The sequence below is a fragment of the Poecilia reticulata genome, chromosome 12, assembly GCF_904066995.2.
Source record: "Poecilia reticulata chromosome 12, P_reticulata-male-v2, whole genome shotgun sequence".
Taxonomy (NCBI): Eukaryota; Metazoa; Chordata; class Actinopteri; order Cyprinodontiformes; family Poeciliidae; genus Poecilia; species Poecilia reticulata.
The window spans coordinates 968,384-987,493 of NC_088841.1; the positions used below are offsets into that span (position 1 = coordinate 968,384).

Below are 19,110 nucleotides of genomic sequence, written 5' to 3' on the forward strand. Positions count from 1 at the left end.
ATTTTACTGAATCGACTGGAGAGTTGGATCGGACTCTCCGGTCCAGTGCTCAGCTGGTTTGAATCCTACATAAAGAACAGGGATTTCTTTGTTTCAATCGGAAACTTCTCATCAGAGAGGTCAAAGGTCACATGTGGGGTACCCCAAGGTTCAATCCTAGGACCCCTTCTTTTGTATATGTATATTCTCCCACTGGCTAAGGTTATAACAGGACATAGGATTAGCTACTGCAATTATGCGGATGATGCACAGCTCTACATCACGATGTCACCAGGTGACTCTGAACCCATCCAATCACTGAAGAGATGCTTAGAACAGATAAATATGTGGATGTGCCAAAACTTTCTCCAGCTGAACAGAAACAAAACTGAAGTTATTATCTTTGGACCTAAAGAGGAGCGAACTAGAATCAATGCACAGCTTTAGTTATTACAACTAAAAACCAGCGATCAGCCCGAAACCTGGGAGTAGTGATGGAATCTGACCTGAACCTTCAGAGCCACATTAAGACGGTCACAAAGTCGGCCTTCTATCACCTGAAGAACATCTCCAGGATTAGAAGACTAATGTCTCAGCGCAATCTATAGAAACTCATCCATGCGTTTATCTTTAGCCGCATTGATTACTGCAACAGCGTCTTCACAGGTCTGACTAATAAATCAATTAAACAGCTGCAGCTGATCCAGATGCTGCTGCTCGTGTTCTCACTAAAACCAGGAAGATTGAAACATAACACCAGTTTTAAAGTCCCTACACTGGCTCCCTGTAGCTCAGAGAATAGACTTTAAAATACTGTTGTTAGTTTATAAATCACTGAACGGTTTAGCACCACAAAACCTTAAAGATCTGTTATTACTGCACCAACCGTATAGACCCCTCAGATCTTCTGGTTCTGGTCTGCTCTACATCCCCAGAACCAGAACCAAATGAGGAGAAGCAGCATTGAGTTTCTACGCACCACAGATTTGGAACAAACTTACAGAAAATTGTAAAACAGCTGAAACACTGGATGCCTTTAAAAATCAACTTAAAACCCACCTGTTGCTTATGGCTAAATTAGGGTTAGAGTGCGGGTTTTGATGTCTTCCATGTTTTTATGTCTTTAATGTTTTTAATTTCTTCTTCTTTCTTTCCGACGTTTTAATGATGTAATGTTTTTTGTTTTTTAATTTTTTTAATCTCTCTCTTTCTCACTGATTATTTCTGTTTTTATTTTAATTATGTAAAGCACTTTGAAATGCCTTGCTGCTGAAATGTGCTATATGTCGTGATCCGTGTTTCTATGTGTTTATTTTTGAGTTTCTGTGTGATCTTGTTCCCTGTTAGTCCTGTCTCTGCGTCTTTCCCCGTGGATTGTCTCCCAGGTGTGTCTCGTTGCCCCGTGTGTATTTAGTTTCACCTGTTGTCTGTGTTCTTCGTCGGGTCCTTGTCGATTGATATCGTCTGTCTCCGTGGCTGCCAGTTTTCCTCGTGCTGTTCCTTGTTGTTGGGGTTTCATCATTAAACATATTATTTTCACTACATCCTGGGTCAAGCTGCGTCCACTTCCTCACCATAACCTACCAGCTCTTGACACTATACAAATAAAATTTGATTGATTGATTGATCAGTAATGCGTTACTCTAATCTGACCCTTGTTTCAGTAACAAGTATTCTAACACGTTACTATTTACAATCCAATAATCAGGATTCCAGGATGAACACTCACTTTAGCATTTGCCTCACAACTAGCAAGCTACATACTCTGGTTACTTATTTAAAACTTAAAAACAGTTCATACATATTTCAATAAACTAAATGAAGACCTCACCAAGCTTCTTCACCTTTCTTCAACATCATTCTAGCACTGCTGTTCTCTTAAATATCTAAATAATATAATATATAAATACACGTTTAGTGGTCGAATATGATCAGCTGTTGCTCACTTTAAATAATAAAAAGGCTAATTTCGCTGCTTTTTCAGTCTCATTCTAAATCATTGTGACTATAGACTAGCTAACTTTTAAACAAAGTTAGCAGTAAAATTTTGGACATGTGACTATTCCAGAATTAAAACAGATTAACCAAAAAGATTTAATTCTGTATATGAAAATAATCTGACAATAAGATGTTATAAACGAGCGATATTCATGGCAACATTCCTGACAGACAGTTTACTGAGATGAACCTTCCCCCTCCCCTTCCCCCCTCTGAGCCGTTCAGAGGGGGGAAGGGGAGGAAGCGCTCTGCTGAATGCGTTGTTGTGCGCCTTCAAAATAAAAGCATGCGAGTGGAAGATTTTAAAATTCTTCGCAACTGAGGTGAAATTATTGGGGGGGACGAATGTGACTCTCTCTAATATTGGGGGGGACATCACCCCCCCGTCCCCCCCGCTTCCTACGCCTATGCTTTCACCCCTGCCCCTGCATATATCCAAATACCATTTTTCTGTCAGATTGTTTTGTAACCTCATCTTGACTAATCTTTTTCACAACTTGAGCCTAAAACCCATTACTAAAACTTTGAAATGTATTAGTGGAAATTTTTAATAAAAAAAAAAGATAATTCACTTTTAGTTGAAGGCTTAGAAGGCCAATTTTGTGATTAATCTGATGAACATTTGAATTCAGTTATATGTTAATTCTTCGATTTTCTTACCTTTTTAAAATAATTTTTTTTTCTACCAGAAGATGATGCTTTCAATAAATCATATTAGCCGTCTTTACAACTCTTCTTATGTTGTTTTTAATCCAGTCTATTTTTGAACTCTGCAGTCCATTCACTCTCACGTTAGACTCAGAAATGTGAAACGATCTTAACTAAACCTCACATCGCCTCAATTTTATGCTCCCAACCACCGCTTGACGAGCTGCCTGCTCCATTTCATCTGGATGCGCTCCGCCCGATGAAGAGATAGATAGATAGATAGATAGATAGATAGATAGATAGATAGATAGATAGATAGATAGATAGATAGATAGATAGATAGATAGATAGATAGATAGATAGATAGATAGATAGATAGATAGATAGATAGATAGATAGATAGATAGATAGATAGATAGATAGATAGATAGATAGATAGATAGATAGATAGATAGATAGATAGATAGATATTTTATCTCGGCTCTGTGCAGTTCATGCACAGATTGCGCTTCTTTCTAATCCACTAGCCATTATGCACGTTTACATCCCGAACAACAGACGTAACTAGAAAATGCACGTAACACCTGACGTTATGTCTAATCAGTGAAAGCGGGTGTTCGTTCCTCTTAGTCGCGAAATATATAGATTGCTAACAAGAAAAGATAAAAATGCGCTTAATTCGTTCTGCATGGTTATCAGAAGTTTGGATTGTGCTTTAGATTATTTGTTATCATAGATAATCACTCTCTACTCGGCCTCTGAAAAACAGTTCGCAATTTTACAAAGACAAGTGTAAAACCAAGTCTGTAAGATCGTGACATCGACATAAAAATAACTAATAAAATGTTAAAACGTGAAAAGAAAAATAGAAATATAAAATAAATAAATTAATTAATAAATAAATCTAGTGAAATTTAAAGTAGATGTATATTGACTATTTTTTAGCTGGAGATAAATGAGATCAAACGCAAAAGCGCTCTAGATATCTTTGTATATTTTGATTTTAGTTTGCGGTCTGCGTGGAGGCGGATCCATCCCCAGCAGAACTTGCGGTGCGTGCAGCAGGAGGAGGGCTTCAGTTTTTCCCTCTGAGGAACAGAACAGGCTGAAGCGCTGCATCACGGCCATCACTCTGAACCTCTTGGATTTCCTTCGTCCTTCTTGACTTGGAGAGCAAAAGTTGGACAAAAGTTTATTATTATTATTATTATTATTATTATTATTATTATTATTATTATTATTATTATTATTATTGCAGTTGATTTCAGGCTGCAGGAACATTAGGAGCCCTTGAACAGACCCGGACCTGACCGTTAATGGACACTGCAACAAGTGCGCGGTGCGCAGTGAGGCGCGAGGTGATCAACAAAGCCCACTTTGCTGCGGATGGGAACATGCTGATCGATGTTAAAAAAGAAGGTCGACCTGACACTGATGCCAGCCCTCTGCGCTGTTTGATTGGTGAGTTCACATGATTCTTTACTAGTTAGTTACACCTCTCAGATAAATTAACACGGAGGACAACAACAACTGTTTCATTTTGCAGCTGGTCTATTATTATTATTATTATTATTATTATTATTATTATTATTATTATTATTATTATTATTATTATTATTATTATTATTATTATGTCCATCAACATAAAAATAACCATAAAAAATGCTTCCTCGTTTAAGCATTTTTTGTGGTGATTTGGATAAGCAGTCATTTAAAACGCATTCAGTTTCATAATGGGAAAAGTGCATATAGTGATGGACATAAAAAAGATATAATAATAATAATAATAATAATAATAATAATAATAATAATAATAATAATAATAATAATAATACACTGAAAAAATACAAACGCCCCATGTCAAATATAAGAGTTTTATGAACATTTAGATTATGCAAATGTATTTTGCACTCAAAATATATTTTCAGTAATTACTGATCTTTATATCATCGTGGTATGGCCATTTGTAGCGGCTTGACAGTCCTTTGAACATGATCGGGGTCAGGTTGAGGAGTTGCCGAGCACACAAGTTGGCTTCTCGTTGGCGGTTACGGACAGTCTGATGTGTGATGCGTCTGCTGTGCAGACCAATAGTCTCATCAGTGTATGTCGCTGGTTTTAGACTATCCCGCAGATGGCCGAACCGGATGTGGCGATCTTGTGCTGGAGTGGCCACACATGGCTGACGAGGATGAGGTCGATTTGCAGTAGTGCCAGTCTGTTGGAATCGAACTCTTAAACAGGCTACGGTTCGATAAATGACATTGAGCCGTGCAGCTACTGCTCTGGTGGACATCCCTGCATTCAACATACCATTGGCATGCTTCCGACATCTGAGGCATCATGACTTGTGGCAAAATTTGACATTTTGGGGTGGCCTATTATTGTCTCCTGTCCTAGAATTGTCCAGTTGTTGCTCATTTTGTCTTATCATCCACTGGACATGCTCCACCCATGCACCGAGTAAAAAAAATCTCACTGACAGCAAATTGAGTTAAGAAATTATACACAAATCCAGAGAAATATTACTTTTGTACAATAAAATGTCAGCAAATGCTCATTTACAGTTCTTAACTCCACATGGCAACAATATTTGACATGGCGGTTTATAGTTTTTGTTCAGTATAATAATAATAATAATAATAATAATAATAATAATAATAATAATAATAATAATAATAATAATAATAATAATAATAAATTATCAAACCAAAAGACTAATATTTACCACAAAACAACTTGTTTACTATTTTATTATTCAGACGAAGATGTTCAGGAAAGTTTTTAGTTTCATTTTATTTAAAATAAAAAAGAAGATAGAAACGGGTTTTGCGAAAAGATCATTTTGCGTAAAAGGAGAATCATGAGCAGATACTTATATGAAGGCCTCCAAGTTTTTTATGCTTGCTTTTTATTTTTATACATAATGAGTATAAAATAACATGATAAAGTAGACAAAGGACACCTGAGAAACAAGACAAAATGGTTGAACAAAGATTTCAATAAACTAAAGAAAGAAAAGGATAAATTGTGTATGTATATATATATATATATATATATATATATATATATATATATACATACATATAATTGTATATTATATGTAATTGGGTCTATATTAATAGTTGTATATTTCCACAAAATGTGTTCTTTCATGTATTTGTCTGCTTCTACTTGACTGTTGTTGTGGTCCTCTGCAGGCACGTGCAGTGGTGGGGGGGGTGTTGAGCACCTGCCCTTTTTGCTCCTTGCCCCCAAGTGCCCTTTTGGTCACATTTTTTATTTTTGTTGGTATTATTATTTCCTAAGCTCTCTTCAGACACATAAAAACATGTGCTAAAATGCTTTGCTTTTTTGTTTCTTTTTTGTATAACATAATAAGCCTAATAGCCTTGTTACCTTTGACCTTTTGCCCGTGACGCATGATGCAGTTGCCTCTCGCGCAGTGAGATGAGGCGGCTAACTGGAGCTCAACGTAGCGAACGTTCCAGATTACAGAACAGTTTTTGGTGAATTAAAAAAATATGTTTTTGGTGAATAAAGTGGAGTAGACTTGCTACTTGTCAGATGACGGAAAACGTTGAAGTATCGTTTCTGCTTCAGCTCGGAGTCGCGGTTTAAGCAGAGAGGTAATGAAATACAACAGACACAGACAGGCCTCTGCATCTGCCTTTCTCTGAAGAACTACTGAGCGGGAGGAGACAGCCAGGTGAGGAAAAACTGTTCTTATCTATCGATTCAGTATTTTTATCATACAGACATTAGTCTGTTGTTGTTGTGCTATTAGCTAGCTGCTAGCTAACGACTTTGCTAGCAAAGCTTGATAACTAAAAGCTTCTCCCCTGTATCTAATGATATCAGTCATTCTTCAGTATCGCTTATGCAATAAGGGCACATCGCCCGTCCAAAACCTATCATCTCCATAATGAATATATGTCCGATCTTCTAATTTCCTTTGCTGCATAATGTACATTTCATTTATTCCAGCGTTTGGTAAATGTATCTTGAAGGAGAATAACACTTAAATAATAGTCCAACAAGGACATTCATTTAGAATTAAAAATAACTCCCCCTGAAGTACCATGATAGATGTATGTAATAAAAGTGTGTCATTAATGTAGGGGAAAAAACTCAATCCACACTTTAAGTTTAGGGTCTGGTTCGCAGAGTATGAAGTTAAATTTGTTTTCCAATTATTCAATGGAAAAAAAACTAACCTCAGTTAAGTAAAATAAAATTGTAATCAAAAGTTTTCGAATTGCAATGATTCCTTTAAAAAAAAAAGTTTTGTTTAAAAGACTTTTAAAAAAAATTAAATAACTCATTTTTACCAAACATAAACATTTATTTGCACACATCAGAAATTTTTTGTTGTGATTTTAGGCCCTGCTCGAGACGTCATGTGAAACTTTGAGTCACAAACAAAAACTTAGAATAACAAGAAAAGATTTCTGACAAGCGCAAATACGTTTGTTTTGCAAAAAAGAAAGTTAACTTCATGAGTCAAAAATGTGTGATTTAAATTTTTTTAAAAGTTTTTTTAAGCAAAACTCAGTAGGCTTTTCTCATGCTGGCCTGCATTAACAATTCAAATTTTGCTTTTGTTTTTTTTTTTTCGTTTTTCTGCAGTTCCACATGCAGCTCTGCTTTCCTGAATGGACCATCTTCATCTCCACTGCAGCAAACAGGCAGCTCTTTGTTTTAAAGATTACAGCCACTAAAAGGTTGCATTGTGCCCTTGTTTATATTTTTAATAGTGTAATTCTGTAAAGACAAAATATGTCTGGTGGTCTAGCTCTGATTTACATATCTTGCTAAATTGTGGGTTTGAATATTGAAATACTTTCCTATAACAAAGTAGACCTGCAGAAAGAAATTACTAATAAAATATCTTACATATGCATAGTGTTATGCTCTATATAGAAATGTTCGTTAGCTTTGATTGTATATCTCACAATGTTAGGTGCTAATGCTAATATCTCCCGATTGACAGATTAAATAAACGGAGACCGCCTCCAAACCCAGACTTGATGTCTTGTGGTTTGTCTGATCACCACATAACACACACAACGCAGAAGTCCGCCGGTCACACGTCACACACACATTATACTGCTCAAAAAATAAAACTTAAGTGTTGAGAAGTATACACACACACACACACACACACACACACACACATATATATATATATATATATATATATATATATATATATATATATATATATATATATATAAATAAAACCATGCCCTACACCGCCGTTACGTCGGGACAGGACTGTGGAAAATAAAGCGTGGCCTGCAGGCTGACGTTGTCTCCTTCCGGTTGTTTCTCAGGGTGTGACTCTCCTCCTCAGGCTGTGTGTGAGGGCTGCTCGCGCATCATCTTTGACCGCTTCCTGATGCGAGTCAACGGCGCGTCTTGGCACGAGGACTGCCTGCAGTGTGCAGCGTGCCAGCAGCCGCTCATTGCCACCTGCTACTTCCGGGACAGCAAACTGTTCTGCAGGAGCGACTACCAGAGGTAGGAGAGCCCCGCTGCTTGGCTGTAGGGGCCAAGGTCCGGGGCTCGGCCTGCGGTGCGGGAAGCTGCGGGGCCGATATGTTTTTTGAGGAACAGTGGGCCACACATTACACATCCTCCGTAACTTCACCCACCAACCCCCATTTTAAACTTGTGAAAATTTGTCAAAATACAACGACAAAAGGAAGCAGATATATTATGAATTACATTATTCTAAGCTCCATTACTCCAAGGATTTTATTTGGTAATCAGAATTAAAAAAAAGAAAAATTACCACCCATAAACATAACATGCTGTAGCACATTAATACAGTTAGTCATTGGCTGTTTGTGTTAAGGTTTGAGTTAATAAAGGGTTTACTCAGGTTTTTGGTTCTCATCGGCTCACAGTGCCCTTCACATTTATTGGCACCTCTGTTTAAAAAGCCGTTAAAATCAGCTCTTGTTATTGATCACATAGTGTTTCCCAGTTATTATTTTATGTCCCTGCCTCATGAGCCTCCTCACTATTTTAATATATATATATATATATATATATATATATATATATATATATATATATATATATATATATATATATATATATATATATATATTGCTTTTTTTGTGTGCTTTGGAGTTTCTGTGCTGATTAATTTTTTTGCGAAGCAATAAAAGCTGGTATCTCTTGAATTGCTACAACGTAAAGCTGTATTTCCCTCATTCCACTGGCTGCAATGTTGACACCTTGAGATGCCATGAGACCTAAATTCTGAACATCATGTATGGAATGCATCCCAGTTTTCCATGTCTGGCATATAACCATTTATTTTAGTTTTTAAACTGGTTCTATTCATCCTGTGTCCAGACAGAGGGATAATCAGTAGCCCCATATCATGACCTGTTTGTTCAGGATCTTCTCTTCCTAACATGGCGCCTCCTCACCCCGACTCTCATACTGATAGGAGGAACCACAGAGATCTGTTAGGTTAAAGCTCATCTGAAGTTGGGATATTTTTCCTCCAACAGGTTCCAGAGGAATCACCTCAAACCAGATGGACTGGATTTTATTTCAATGTCATTTGTGAAAGTTGGAGCCTCATTTTCAACAGTGGAGCTATAAAGGTTGAAAAGGGTTATTATTTTGGGGAAAGTCTCATCAACATCAATATTTCCACTAAAGAGGCAAAAGAAAAATAGTTTGATAAAGGAAAAGCCTCTCAGACTCTCAGTCCAACAGCACCAAACATTTTTTTATATTAGACAATTAATTTAAATTCACATAATTATCGCGGTAGAAGCCATTTGTTTGTTAAATACTTAATGAAACATATCTACCGTGTTTGTTGTAAATGACGTATACTCGCAGAACGAGGTAATTAGTCCAAGTTTGTCGTTTATTGAATGTTCAGAAACTACAGCGGCTGTGATGCACAACAGCAAATGTAAACAAAGATAAAACAACCCGAACAGGCGATCAACTCAAAACCATCGTTTTACTCTCCGTCTCTCTTTGTCATTTAAGCACACCCGTTGTCATGGCAACCTCCTGCGCTCCACAAGCCGACCAGAGATTACGTTAAAAACATAACATTCAGTCCATTACGATATTAGGTTTTCAGGCTTGATATTTATTTTGCGATTATTAATAAGCCTCTCAAATTGCTTGAATAATTTTAAACTCCTGCTCTGCTAGTTACTTTGGTAATGGAACCAAAACGCACAGAATTGCGCAACACCTTGTTGAAACAATAATCACTGAGATTATTATTGTTGTTGGGTCATTAATTTGAACACGTTTTGTTGTTTTTTTTGTTTTGTTTTTGTTATTTAATAAAGTTACGAACGGTTTGATAAGGAGCCAGAGGAGGATGTGTCCTGTCTCAGCGTCCTGGCGGCGTTCAGTTTGTCACCTAAAGCCGAGATCGACTCACAGAATTTTATCTTCCGTGATCAACGTATTGCACCACTTCTCTAGCAAAGCACGAACACTTCAGAAACAATATGAAATAGGAAAAAAGTTATTAACTGATTAAGTTGTGTTTTAGATTGTTCTTGAAAAAATAATCAGTCACGGCTAATTATTGGGTGCACTCAAAGCTGCACAGTGAACCCACTGATTTTTTACAGCAGACAGCCGCTCCCTTCTCTTGCAGGTACTGCATACCCCCACTAAATCTTTTAGGGGTACGCAGTACCCTACCATACTCCCTTACTTTCACCCCTGATCATAAGTACATAATCTCTCCTCCAAGTGCAGACATGCAACTGTCCAACTAAATCAGCCAGTTGTTTGCAAGAACATGTTTCTCAAAATGAGTGTGTATGATGGTTATGACAATTTTGTAATTGTTGCTGCCAGTCTTGCCCAGGTCTTTCTTTGAAAGAGAGACTTTTAATCTTAATGAGACATACATGGTTAAATGTTTGCATACTTGCATACAATTATTCATGGAAACATAATTTTACATTATATAAAAAGTTCTCAGATGTTAGAGTTTTAACTACTTTATATTTTGTTTCTAGAAATGTGTAGTTTTTAGAGTGTGGAGATATTTCTCAGGAGAAAGCCCCAGTTAGAAGGCTGAAATCAGTCAACAGGATGTTAATGAGTGAAACTATTCAAAAGGAAAAGTATGCAGTGACTTCCAAATCCAAGTTGCCTTTTAACATTAAGAGTAACCAACCTGTTTAATGCAAATATTCAAATTTTGCTATTTCACTCTCTTTAAAACAATCGTGGGAACATTTTTTAATTCCATCATAATTTCTAAAAATGAAGAGATTATGTTTAAGTCATCAGAGGCAATTAAAAGGTTTAAATTTAGAAAAAAAATCCCAAATCATTCAAATCACAATACATTTAAAACACATTAAAAACTAAGTGAGATTCCAACCAAGATGTAGACAAACATTCCTGAAAAAGGAGACATTTCTTAAAAAAAAAAAAAATCAGTGTTCCGTCTATGTTGGAGATGGTGGGATAGCTAGTACTGTAGGACATTCATGCTGTCATTGTACAGAATGCTTTACATAGGCTTTGAGGTTTTCCTTGAGCAAGTACTTTTCTACTATCAAACCTCAACTCAACTCAACTTCATGGCGTGAAAGAGGCATATATGAGGGACCTGCGTTGTCCCTTTTAGCATTCTAAACTAATTGATTACTAAAATCGGATGATGAACAAACAGCTGCTGAGAAACTATACTAGGATAGAGAATGTCGCTGTTACTAAGGGCGACAAATCCACCACCAGATCAAAACCGGAAGACCAGAGTGGACCAGAAGGTTCATAGAATGACAGATCTTTAATGAGTTGAGGTGCTAGACCGTTCGGAGATTTATGGTTTGTCCTCTAAGCTGTGATGGCCGTTGAGAGGACTTTAGAACTGGGGCGATCAGCCGCATCTCCCTGGTTTTTATTAACCCTCTGATGCGTAACTGGGTCCTTTTTGACCAGGTGAGGTCATCTTTTTGCAATATCTTTGTAATGAAAAGTTTTCATCACTTCATATTCCAGGTATTCCTCAAGAAACATGTTACTGATATCATGCTATTCAAATTTTTAATTTACCTTTTATACATTTTAAGAAATAGCATGTTTTATGTTACTACCCCATTCTTCCGTGAGTGGGTCCAAAATGACCCGCATTCATTTCCTATGGAATTTAATGGTAATCTTTGTTTCTTACCAATTGTTACTGTCAGGAAAACATTTTTTTGTGAACCAAACAAACTGAGACCTAAGTGTCACCCCTGAATAATATTATTTTACATAGCAAGAACTCTTACATATAAGTATTATCTTTATTTTTTATCTCACTAATGTGTGTGTGTCAATCATGAGTACTGTGACAGTTTTATTGTCATGAATCAACATATTAGCCTTCTTCAAAGTTACCCAACACTAGTTATCTAAAAAACTAGCTAACATTACCACCTATACTTTATTGTGCATCTTTATTTGTGTGTCTCTGTGTGTGTCTCTGTGTGTGTCTGACATCCTGGATGAGAAAACCAAGAGAGAGAATGTGTTGAGTGACATGCAAAACCTGTTGATGAATGTGTTCAATGTTCTTTCTTTTATCATCTCAATAAATAAAATAAAAATTCATAGCCATAGAAATAAATGCATAAATAAATGAGCCAGAAAAGAATAGAGTGCCTTCTTTGGGTCAGGGAGGAAGTCCTGCCCCAAGTGGAGGAGTTCAAGTATCTCAGGATCTTGTTCACCTATGAGGGAAAAATGGAGCAGGAGATCGACAGACGGATTGGTGCAGCGTCTGCAGTGAAGCGGGCACTGTACCAGTCTGTACTGATCTGTCGTGGTGAAGAGAGAGCTGAGCCAAAAAGCGAAATGTTCTTTTTTGCAGCCCCCACCCCCACACACACACATAATGGATGTTAACATTGTCCATTATTGACATTTCATCATTGTTGTTGTAAAATTGCTGCAGTGTCATTTTGTTTTAAAAATGTTCTACAAATTGTCCAAAATGTTCTACAAATTGTTCTAAAAACATTTAAAAAAGTGAAAAATTAAAATATTTCAAACATGAAATAATTCTTGTGTGAAATAAAACACATTAGAAAGTATTATACAAAACATTATTTTGAATCAAAATGACAAAAGTAGCATAAAAACACATTGATTGTAACCCGGGTCAAAAAGGACCCACTCACGGAAGACTGTATAGTCAGTCACTGATGCATCAGAGGGTTAAGACGCTGCTGCAGTCATCAATGCGACTAAAAATTAATGCGTGGATAAGTTTCTTTTTTCCTGAAGTGTTTTCATTTTATAATGAGGGTGATGAGGCGAAGCTTGGATCGCTACGAGATGGACCTTACCAAGCTTCGCCCAGAAACGCCCCTCGAAAGTCCCACGTGACTTCATGTCTCACATTAACTTCCTCGCAGAGCTTAGGTTCTATGGGATTTTTCGTTTCGACTGACTCTGCAGAGTATTTCTGAGTCGATTAGTTTAGTATTTCTGCTGGGTTTTCACAAAATATCAGCCACGACAATGGACAAGGGGACCAACAAGTTCATGTCATCTTTTTTGGACGACATAAAGATGTTTTAGCCATGCAATGCCTCTAACATTGTGCGAGTTGCAGCTAAATGCTACCAGTCGATCAGGAAAACAGCAGATCCTCAGACCCTCAGCATAAATATAGCCGTGGACAAGATCACTGATGGCTATTGTTCTTGCAAGGCTGGGTGAGTCGGACATTCATGGTTTTGAGGGTTCGAATGTGCCCTCAAAACCATGAAAGTAACGATTACAGTTTAGTAAAAGCTAGCGTGGCTAACACGATTACAGTTTAGTAAAAGCTAGCGTGGCTAACACGATTACAGTTTAGTAAAAAGCCTTTTCAGGTGAAATAAAATCTTTAATGTATGTCAGATACGGTACACATTGCACATTGATCTGTTCAGCTAACGTAAGGCTGTAACAGACAGGCTTCAGGATGTAGAAGTTGTATCGGTACTGCCATTATGCTGTACTTGGCTAAAAGGTTTTCCTAACGGATGTGTTTATTATTGACTTTATTTTTTTCATTCACTAAACACAAAGAAAGCAAAGCAATAATACTTACGCCAGCACACTCCTTTGTTCTTATTGATCCTATGATGGTTGAGCTGCAAATGCGGTCGTGCACAAGCGTTAATCCAAGCAAGGCTTTCCGTTTTAGATTTTGGAAATCTGTGAATTTTAGTTCCACAAACACGATCAAGATACCTGACATCGCCTGTACAGATACCCCACTGACGGAAAACGTGGATAAGGCAGAAAGAGGGGCGGAATAAGTCAGGTTTCTTGCCGAAGCGGAAAACCAGAGCGCAATGCACGAGACCAGCATGAGTCCCCGCAGGGGCGGAGCTATAGGGAGGCCTGGGGGGGCGGCTGCCCCCCGAACCGGGCCGGATGGGGGCCCGGGTCTGGAGGTGCCAGGGGGGGAGGAATGGTTTAAAGTCGCTTAAATGTCTGATTATAGACGGAAAAAGTGCGCCCGCACCTGTTGAGAAAGGTGTATTTAATGTTCATTTAATGTGTATTTAAGTCAACAGTTTCCGTTTTGTTTCGACCTCCCCCCTCAACAGTTTCCAGCAGCTGATGCACGTAAGGGGCCCGGTGATTCATTAGGGGCCCGGTAATTGGCCTTCCCCCCGGCCTGACGCTGACTTGTTCCGCTAGTGAGTCCACGTCAAGTTGCTGTGATTACCAATACGCTGTTATTTAATCAGCCTCATGACGGAGAAGTTAGATTGTCATAAGCCCAGGGGTGAAAGTTTTAAATTCTTGGGGGTACTATGACAAAAATATATATATATATATAAAAGCTGGTTAGCTCTTGAATTGCTACAAAATAACTGTATTTCAATCAGTCCACTGGCTGCAATGTTGACACCTTGAGATGCCATGAGACCTAAATTCTGAACATCATGGCATGGATGCATCCCAGTTTTCCATGTCTGGCATATAACCATTCATTTTAGCTTTTAAACTGGTTCTATTGTTCCTGTGTCCAGACAGAGGGATAATCAGTAGCCCAGCACCATGACCTGTTTGTTTTGAAGATCCTGCAGCTTCCACTTCTCTTCCTAACATGGCGCCTCCTCACCCTGAATCTCATACTGATGGGAGGAACCACAGAGCTCTGTTAAGTTAAAGTTCATCTTCATCTGCACATTCTTTGTGTGTGCACCTGGAGCAGTAGTCACACTGTATCTGTGAAGTGGACAGAAAAAGAAAACAGTTATAATTTAGCAAGTGTAATGTGTTTGAAGCGTTAAATTATACAGTTTAATTGTTTACCATGTCAATGATGTTCTCTGTAGCATTATAGTGAAGCATGTTGCATTTCACACAGTACTCTTCCACCTTGTCTGGGAAGAAATAAAGGCATTTAGAGTGTACTTTAGCAAAAATAGTCAAGTACTACCTCTTTATATTCTGTTGACAAGCCATCATGTTCTACTTGTACATAACGGAAAATACTGCAATTTTTAGTATTTCACATATCTGGATTTTTTTTAATGCTTTGGACTGTTCCTGCATGGCCTATGGGAAAATTTGTTCTGTTTGGAATGAAAAATTCTGTGATATGCTCCTAAGCCATCTTGTGTTTTTGATTGTTAGAATATCAACAAAAACTGATCAGCAGGTTTCACACAGACTTCCACAGTTCCCTGAACAGCGGAAATGGTTCTTCATACCGAACATTAATATAATTTTTTGTGTTCCGACCAAAAACTTCTTAGAATCATAGGTGTCCAAAGCTATGAATCTCCGAACATTCAGCCAGGAAACTGGGAAACAAGACTTCTTTGTAATTGTATGAGCAACAATGTCCTAGAGGTGGTAAACTTCAGGGATCACTGTGGATGGTTACCTTTATGCACTTAAGTTCCCTGACAACTTTGAGGGGAGGTCCAACTCTTTGGCACCGGTCACATTGAGACACCTTTACAACATTACAGTTTATAAGTTTTATGACACTTTGGACCATAAAGATTTTGCTAACTATGTTGTTACATACCCATTTCTCAATGTCTGTTGTCATACCGGGCCAATAGAATCGGGAACACATGGCACTGCGTGTTTTGACAAAGCCAGTGTGTCCTCCAATGGGGGATGCATGAAACTCCTTGAAGAGGTTCCAGGCCTCTTCTTTGGACCGTACGGCCCTTCTTTCGGGTAAGGATCCGTACAATAGGTCCCCAGCTGTATTAAAACAATGACCATATTATGTCAATATTGTAGTTAAAAATTGTACTTTTGTTAAAGATATAAAAAACTTACCATGGATGCTAAATTTTATGGCATACTTCCTCAAAGTTTGCCTCTGTCGTCTGTTGAGCATCAATGGGTAAGAGCCTTCAGAAATAAAATTGAAGACCTCACCCCATTTGAACTCCCATGTTTTTCTTGTTATAAATGACACAAGAAAAACATGTAAATTGCATCAACAGGCATTTAAACAAGACAATTCATTACACACTGCAAATTGTTCAAATATATAATAATACCCTGCTGCAGCCATGTAAACAACAAAACACACCCACTCCTGCTACTAAACACGCCAACTGGTGCTGCAATATTATGACATTTCTGTGAAATATTGGCTGTTAGGACAAGAAATACAAAACTAAACAAAATAAAGTTTGTAGTGAAAGCTTTTTCATATCCATCCTTTTAAATTCTGATTTAATACAAAAAGCCTTCTAATCTACATGTTTATGCATGTGCATCCAACAATGCAATTCTTGAAATACTGCAGAAAACACAACAGCGAGTTTAAATGCAATTTACAGATCCCAATTTTTATTGACAACACTGGTGGACGCCATGTCCTTCCTGGCAACGCATGGTGGACACAGGGACTTCAAGTGACTCAAGAACATCTCATGTCTTTTATAAATTGAGGCAAAAGTCACACTGATGGTGACTGTTGGCTACATAACACAGGTGGCTGTACTTGGCGTTTTATCCTTAAAAATTACAGAAAAAATATAAGACACTCAATATGTATTTTCAATGTGCATTCATAAAAATACACTTTGCCGAACAATAACTGTCGGAATGATAAGCGGATTGATGCATAAATCCTAAAATTCAAAGCACAAAATTTAAAGCTATCTAATTTCATATGTGTATTTTAAAAACATAACTTTTACATATTCACATTATGGGAAAATTAGACTTTTTCATTGTTGAGCGAGACTCTTTTTTTTTTTTCTTCAACCAGACCAGCTAAAGCCAGTCCAAGTAAAAAACTTGGATGAATTCAGATTTAGTTCATGAACTATACTGAACTTTGATAGTAATGTTCCTTTTCCTAACACAAAAGAAGAAACTGATTCTTAAGTTAATATGATTTGTTAACCAGAAAAGCCTTCATGTCCCAAAAGCAACCTCAATTTGCATAATCTTAATATATGTAAATGTAAAGCACATATAAAAACAAACTTAACATGAATGCTTTTCATATACATTAATAAAGATAAGGATTTGTTTCAAAAGTGAAACACCGCTTCTGCCCCAGTTTCAGTGTGGGTAAAGAAATGCGTTTTCATAACCATACCAATACGTTTTCTGCCTGTACAGTCTGATGGCGTGGAAAAAAAAAAAGGATAAGGAAAGTTAAAAAATAAATAAATCATTCAAATTCAACATTTAAGAATTAGAAGTAACCATAATAAGTAAACCTATGTGTCGAAGTCCTACCTGCCATCACTGTATCCAAGCAAGCAGTATCCAACCCAAAAATATCAATGAACTGGGGGACGTGAATTTAAACGGGGCTTGTTTTGTAGTTTACTGCAGCTGCAGCAGCATTAAATTTGATTTATTTACTTACTTTTTACTGGGTCTTGTTTTCTCTTCTCGCGTATGACGAGCTGACGGCTCCTCTCAATATCGCGGACCTCCTGCAGAATGCGCATGCACCGCTCCACTCAGCCTATGTGTTTAGCAGCACAATGACGTATCGGCGCATTTAATCGATCATAACACGCATTTATGTTACTGGAAACCATATTCAAACATCTATCAAAGCTACATTTATAAACAATTGTATTATTTAAGTATGTTTTTAATATATAGTTCAGCATATTTAAATATGCTTAGTGGCTATAACAATAGAATAGGAATGGAATATTCTGATATTGATGTATGATGAGCATATTAAAAAGCACACAGCCGTTCATAATTTAATAAATTATTTAGTAATATCAATACATATTTATATAACTACAAACACAAATAAATAATGATTAATAATGGCACAAATAATGATTAATACTGAATAATATATATTGGATACGTACATACATACATACATACATACATACATACATACATACATACATACATACATACATACATACATACATACATACATACATACATACATACATACATACATACATACATACATACATACATACATACATACATACATACATACATACATACATACATACATACATACATACATACATACATACATACATTTTTATTTTTTTGTTTTTCAGCCGACGAGTTCTAGCTTCAGAGAGATTCAGCAGCTGAGAATCCAAACTCCGATGTGAGATTCATCCGTGCTGCAGTGAATCCGTCTCTCTTTATAGATTCTCCATCTTCTTCCTCACATCGTGTCTTTAGGAAACTTTCAAAACAAAAACGGAAGATTTGGGATGTATCTTACTAGTGAAAGAATTACATATAAATGTATCACCTGTGTAAACTTTGCTGGTGAATGTTATAACACATAAGTTTTATAATATGTGTTATATTGTTTCATTTCTAATATAGACTCTTGTGTCAGATAATCTAAGTCAATGTTAGAGAATAATTTTTTTTTTTAGATTTACGGAATCTCAGTTAGCCTTTATAGCCGGGCTGAACCCGTATTACACCAAGCTCTGTAGCTAATATTAGCTGGTATCTCGCCGGTGGACATAAATACAGTAAAGTAATATTCTAATCATAATATATACACAATAATATGTCCATCTTACTTGTGAAATGTTGTCTGTGGAGCCCTCACATCAATAGTCCATCGATCCGAACAACAATATCCCTCAGTGCTGAGGCATCTTCTGCTGTTTAGATCAGTGTTTCTCAACCTTTTTTGGGCCAGCGCCCCCCCAGCCTTTATCCAGGTCCCTCACTGCCCCCCACCAAAGAATTTGCAGGCTACTTTTCACTGACTATTTTATTATTAATATTACTATCAGTATTGTAGATGTTTTGATTTTTATGCTTGTTTCTGTATTTATCATCAAAAATAATTTCCCAGAGAACAAAAAGCCATGAGAATAGAAATTATTTTCACAGGCGTCTACGAAAAATGCAATGAACATTCAAGTTAAAATCTGTAGGCCTAACAGCAACCAATCAGAGTGGAGAAAAAATATTCTTGTTCTTTTCCATTTTCTAGATGTTAAATATTCCACAAAATAAAAGATGTTC

The 19,110-nt window shown here is 37.0% G+C and overlaps 1 protein-coding gene across 5 annotated transcripts in view; it reads left to right on the forward strand.

Annotated features, from left to right (window-relative positions):
• Nucleotides 1-3,018: 3,018 nt before the first annotated feature.
• The window catches only part of LOC103473491 (LIM/homeobox protein LMX-1.2-like), an 88,550-nt gene continuing 72,458 nt past the window's right edge, over nt 3,019-19,110 (forward strand). The window contains exons 1-3 of one of the 5 annotated variants that reach the window (XM_081613401.1): nt 3,019-3,804; nt 3,884-4,086; nt 7,962-8,148. In XM_081613401.1, coding sequence (XP_081469527.1) covers nt 3,942-4,086; nt 7,962-8,148 — 332 coding nt within the window. In that variant the 5' untranslated portion in view covers nt 3,019-3,804; nt 3,884-3,941. Of the gene's footprint in view, nt 3,805-3,883; nt 4,087-7,961; nt 8,149-19,110 lie in introns of those variants that run through there. The other 4 variants (XM_081613400.1, XM_081613399.1, XM_081613397.1 and 1 more) reach the window with 4 other exon arrangements.